General features: G+C 37.5%; 1 protein-coding gene across 7 annotated transcripts in view; it reads right to left on the bottom strand.

The window, feature by feature from the left end:
* Window positions 1-606: 606 nt before the first annotated feature.
* RELCH (RAB11 binding and LisH domain, coiled-coil and HEAT repeat containing) overlaps window positions 607-6,000 on the bottom strand; it is a 101,288-nt gene continuing 95,894 nt past the window's right edge. For all 7 annotated transcript variants that reach the window (XM_040985075.1, XM_040985077.1, XM_040985082.1 and 4 more), the window contains one exon: window positions 607-2,267. In XM_040985075.1, the coding sequence (XP_040841009.1) occupies window positions 2,147-2,267 (121 nt within the window). In that variant the 3' untranslated portion in view covers window positions 607-2,146. The remainder of the gene's footprint in view (window positions 2,268-6,000) is intronic.

The raw sequence follows: 6,000 nt of genomic DNA, 5'->3' as shown, positions 1-6,000 counted from the left end.
TTGGGCCCCTGAACACAAATGGGAGACCTGTATGAAGCTCTTGGCTTTGGCCTGGTGCAGCCCTGGCCACTGCAGGCACTTGAGGAATGGACCAGTGGATGGAAGATCTTTTTCCTTTCCCTCCATAACTCTGCCTTTAAAATAAATAAATCAATCTTGAAAAAAAAAAAGCCTAAGGAAGATTACCTTCAAATATATTGCGTATCATGTCTGCTGCTGCAATTTTAAAGACACACATTTAAATATGTGTATTCGCTCATTAATAAAAATTATCACAATAAAAATATAGTTGGTCCTCTGTACTCACAGGCTTCCTATCCATGGATGGAACCAACCCCAAAGTGACAGACATATCCCCACTCACCTAGTAACAAACATACTTACTCGTCCACCACTCAAAAAAAAAATTAAACATTCTCATGAATCATTTCCAAAATCTATCAGTTTTATGGCAAGACAATCTAATTTCAGGAATAGTTAAAAGAACCATAATTTACAGATTATATTTAAGACAGTAGCATGTTTTCTTAAACATGAATCTTCTCATTTCTTTTTAATGGAAACATAGCTTCAAAATGAAAATAAACACACAGCCAAAAACAAAACAAAAACAAGTATGCAAAAACATTTTATTTATAATAGGTCAACTTTTGACATGAAAAGTAGCCACTTTCAATTCTCAGGAATGCCTAGAATCCAACAGTTTTCAGAAGACTAGTTAGTCAACAATTTTTTCACTGTAGGCAAAGAAGTTACTTTCCCAATGAGCCTTTTAAAATGGTTTGGCCTAGGGCAAATTAACTGTATAAGCCTGAACATGTGGTAAACCAGCTTTCCCAGGAAGTGAATGTAATCCAACTTTGTTTCTGGTATATTAAAACAGTTTATGAAACAAATATGAGAACCATTTATGTGTATCAACTATGCTCAAATGAGAATTCTTTATCAAAATAGTTATTTTTCCAAAAGGCCTCACATTAACCGCTCAAACCTATCATCCTTTCTATGTCCAGCTTTCTTCTGTACTTCCAATTGCATTTCTGAATAGTCTATAGGGACTGTACATCAATTCAAGACTCAGTGTAGTAAATTCAAACATAAGAGATGTCATTGATTATTTTAGGGACAAGTTGGTAACTACCCAGTAATAATTTAGCCAATGTCATTGTTAGTTTAGAGAGAAAAAAGTAGCCCCCAAATGTCCTTAACTTTTCAGTACTTCTAGGTAACAAACAGAATGGAAAGATAATCTCTGAAGTTAAAATCATAAAAGAAAACTTAAATAAAATGTTTAATATAAATTAAGCATTAAATTTCAGACTCAAACCATATTTTCTTTTGTATTTCAACATGGGAAATATTTCACAATTATTAGTTCTCAGTACATTTATTTTTCAGCATGTAAATCTACTACACACCACTGTGTAAAATATACTCCCCACGTTCATGTGCTGTCCCTCCTCTGGTGAGCCCCTTATGTGCATGGAAGTGCTGGGGAGGTTTATGTAGCACTTCAAGAATGTTTCATCAATTATTTACTGTAGGATTTGTGACTCAAAAATTCATCACAGCATCCTAAAGCAATCCTGTGTGAATGGAATGCGCACAATTCCTACAGATCACACAAACTGAAGTCCAAAGGCACAGAATAATGCTGGTGGCTCTTTCTTTCCAGTCAGTTAAGAAACAATAAAAAGTCTGCAATTATCATTTCATAATTTAAATACTTAAGTGATCTCCACTTTTATTACTTTATAACAATGACTTCAAATTTACATTATTTTAAGTACCATTGTAATAGCTTAGGGTATCATACAGATAATATTTGCTAATATCCCATCCAAAAATTAAAAAAAAACCCTCTTCACTATATATATACATATATATGTATAAAAATTATTCTGAAAGACAAGAACATAGAAGAGACTTGGTACAGACCATCAACTCAATTTTCTTGTACCATATTTATAATTCCAAAATCAACAAATATACAGCAATAATCAAAAACAGTGCAAATATCTTTGGAGGTTAGGATAAAATACAACATAAAAACATAAAACTGAGGAAATAAAAAAGGCAAGTACTTCAAGTACAAGGAACCAGTCTTGGTCCAACTTAGTGTTCACTGGGGGCTTCCTTCCCGTCCCTACTTCTTCCTTTGAAACACGTTGGCCAGCATGGCGCCTGAGGTTGTCAACTGGCCCATTTTGTTCAAAAACTTGGTCTTTGTATCTTCACTCACTAAGCTTGCAGCAATTGACATCGAACTAGAAAAGAAATTTCAAAATTCATGTAAAGCAATAAAAAAAATTAACAACTATTTTCTACTATAACACATCATTAATAAATACTGAACTGGCATCAAAAAACAGAAATTTAGATTATGGAGGGTAATTTTTATGTTCCATTCTAAGGCAGGAACTAAATTTTGGCTCTGTTCATTGGCTGTGTGATCTTGAGTAATTTATTTAATGTTCTTATGGGCAAAGTGCACATAATTCTAATAAGTACTCCAAAAGGCAATTAGGATTATGTGAAGAAACTTGACAGTGTGGGAAGATGGAATTAAAAAGTATCTTTTGGTGTAAAAGACCTGTCATCTATGTTTTCTTTCCATAATGTGTTTTTCCCACAAACTTCCTCAAGAAATCTCATATAGTCGTAGACCATGTAACACAGTGCTATGCACGTAACATGTTTACGTGTCAGGAGTTCTTATTATCAGCATTATTACATTGATAAGAAACAGAAATCCTGGAAGACAGACACTATCCATCCTAACAGATGAATGAATTACATCACATTAAATATCTGTGGGCTTTGATCAAATCACCTATCTATATATCATTTGTAATACAAGACTAGATTAGTGTCTAGTTTATAGTCATGGTAACTATAATGAACATATGAAAGATACCCGGGACGTTATCTCGTTCATTACTACTTTTTTCCTTTCCATGCATGTCCACATCTGATTTCATAATGAGTTTCCACAGAAGCTTTCTAATTGGTTCCAACTGCTCCTTTGTAGTTACTAAACGCTGACTTCTAAAGCAGTACTTCTGTAAGTGTGTTTCCTGCAGCTGCTGTTTCCATTACTTGGGAATTGGTTATCAATGGATATTCTCAGATTTTGACAGATATCAAACACTACAGATGGTAGTGAGCAATTTTTAGGTAATTCTCATAGGCCTTAAAACTTGAGAGCCAAGTTTCCAAGCGTCAAAAAATGACAGTTGGCAGGCCAAATCTAGTCTATTGTCTGATTTTGTAAACAGTTTTACTGGAACACAGCATTGCCTATAGTTTACATATCCGTTCAGAGTGTTTTCCTGCCACAATTGTTGAGTTGTTGTGCCAGAGACTACATGTAGTCTGCCAATCTCAAAGTAGTGTTAATTGTCTTTACAACAAAGAAGTCTGCCAATTTCTAGCCTTGATAAAGCCTTTTTTTATCTAGTGTCTACCCACCTTCATAGACTTATCCCTATCACTCTCCCCCACACGCTGTGTATTAGTTTTACTCCTAGTTCCCAAACACGTTCTTCCGTCATTTGGTCAGAGCCATTTTTTTCTGCATGCAATCTCTTTCTGTCTTGCCTCTCTCTCCAACCCATTGTTCATACTTGAAGATTCCTATTCTTTCTTCCTTGGAAACATTTGCAGGGATTGTTTCAATGTTTACTATATTTTCAACTGCTTTGTTCTACTTTTAGCTGGGAATACCCTAAGGGAAGGGAATGTGGCTTGCTCAAGTTCATTTATGTGAATATCTGATATTCACTGAATTGTGCTGAATAAATATGAAGGCATAAAAACATTATGCATATGTTTTCTGATTACAGATCAGTAGTTTTCCAACTTCTCTGACAAAGAGCCACATACACTTGGCCTAATGATCCACAGCAATTCAGGTAATTGACGTATCATAAAGAGACACTGATCTATATTACTTGGGTTGTGCTTTCCATTTCTTGACAAGAAAAATGCTCACTGTAACTAGCTGAATTTGTGTAATGATGTGCTAACAGATTATGACTTTCAGTTTGCAAATACTACTCAAAATCAAGGTTCTTTCAGGATGGACTCCATGCATGCTCATATTCGTATTGGCTCCAGATGTGAATGTCTTTATGTGTATCATCTTCAGCTTCTCCTTCTACCTTAGAGATTTATTTATTTATTCCCACACTTTTAAGATCTCCCTTGCTTTTTTGATCAGTTATGATAGACTCTGGAGGGCTAAATCAAGGAAGGTTTGCCTGAGAGATGAAACCTAAGCTTTGTCCTAAAGGCCGAGAAGAAAGCAGTGTGTTCCTGGCAGACACAGTCCCACTATGCAGCCCTGGGGAGGCAGCAGTGCGCCATCGCCAAGCACACAAAGCTCCTGCCTCCTCTGGTCATCCCAGGAAAAGCAGACAGTCAATGGAACAACAAGAATTTCAAAAAGAGGTTTGCACATTTTCTGTGACATGTGACAAATCAGCACAGCCACATGTGATCTAGCCTTTTGCCAACCTAAGTTAGTGGAGAGCAAAGCTATTACATCTACTTATTTATCTCTGACCCTAACTAAGCATAATGGCCAAAATGAAGACATTTTTGCAGGTGAGAAATGATGACAGCTTTCGCCTGACTCTGGCGGTTCATGTTGCCTGTATCATTTATTTGGTGTTTTTAAGTCACTATTCTGGTAAATTCATGCGAACACTCGGATTCCTTTCAAGACTGTGAGTATCCAGACAGCAGCGATCACACCCAACGCCGTCTGAGCTCCTGCTGGATCTCAGAGCACAGGAGTTAAGAACTTACCCACAGACTTATGATGTCACTAATGTTTTCATACATGTTTCTTTACAGAAATGAATAAGCTAAACATGATCAGACAAAATGCTGTAATATTTTAAATATTTTTGTGCTTTATTTGGTGCTTATAGAATCGTCTACTATTTTTTTTAAAGATTTATTTCTTTTTACTGCAAAGTCAGATATACAGAGGGGAGCAGAGACAGAGAGGAAGATCTTCAGTCTGATGATTCACTCCCCAAGTGAGCACAACAGCCAGTGCTGAGCCGATCCAAAGGCAGGAGCCTGGAGCCTTTTCTGGGTCTCCCGTGCCGGCGCAGCGTCCCAAGGCTTTGGGCCGTTCTTGACTGCTTTCCCAGGTCACAAGCAGGGAGCTGGATGGGAAGTGGGGCTGCTGGGATTAGAACTGGCGCCCATATGGGATCCCAACAGATTCAAGGTTAGGACTTTAGCTGCTGGGCCACTGCGCCAGCCCAGAATCCTCTATTGCTAAATACATACAAAATAGATCCCCAAATACATTCAGAATAATTTAAAAAAGGGGAAAAAGTCATAAAGCCTAATAGAAAACATTCAAAATAATCCACACAAAATGATAACTGTCTCTCTTGTCCTTACTTTTCAAGAGAAGTATGTTTATGATATTGTCATATCAGATTGCAAAGAAGGAATCGAAAAGTCAATTGAAAAGATTCCAATTAGCTAAGAATCAGATAATTTGGGGCCTGTTGCAGAAGCCTAGTGGCTAAAGTCCTCATCCTGAACACGCCAGGATTCCATATAGACACTGGTTTGTATCCCAGCTGCTCTACTTTCCACCCAGCTTCCTGCTTGTGGCCTGGGAAAGCAGTGGAGGACGGTCCAAAACGTTGGGAAGCTGAACCTGCTTGGGAGACCTAGAAGAGGCTCCTGGCTCCTGGGTTTGGATTGGTTCAGCTCTGACCACTTGGCGCATGAACCAGTGAATGGAAGATCTTTCTCTCTGTCTCTCATTCTCTCTGTAAACCTGACTTTCCAATAAAAATAAACAAATCTTCACATAATTTGGCATCATGAATGATGGCAGTAAGTGTGATGCACTGAGATACATTAAGTAAGTTCAAGTACTTAATAACAGTGCTTAAAAATTCTAATTGTTGGGCCCGGCGCGGTGGCGCAAGTGGTTAAAGGTCCTTGCCTTGCACGCCCGGGATC

This window comes from Ochotona curzoniae, unplaced genomic scaffold (assembly GCF_017591425.1).
Source record: "Ochotona curzoniae isolate NIBS_2020 unplaced genomic scaffold, NIBS_Ocur_1.0 contig_43, whole genome shotgun sequence".
Classification (NCBI taxonomy): domain Eukaryota; kingdom Metazoa; phylum Chordata; class Mammalia; order Lagomorpha; family Ochotonidae; genus Ochotona; species Ochotona curzoniae.
Note: the sequence above shows the minus strand (reverse complement) of the source record. Positions and strands in the feature narration are given on the sequence as shown.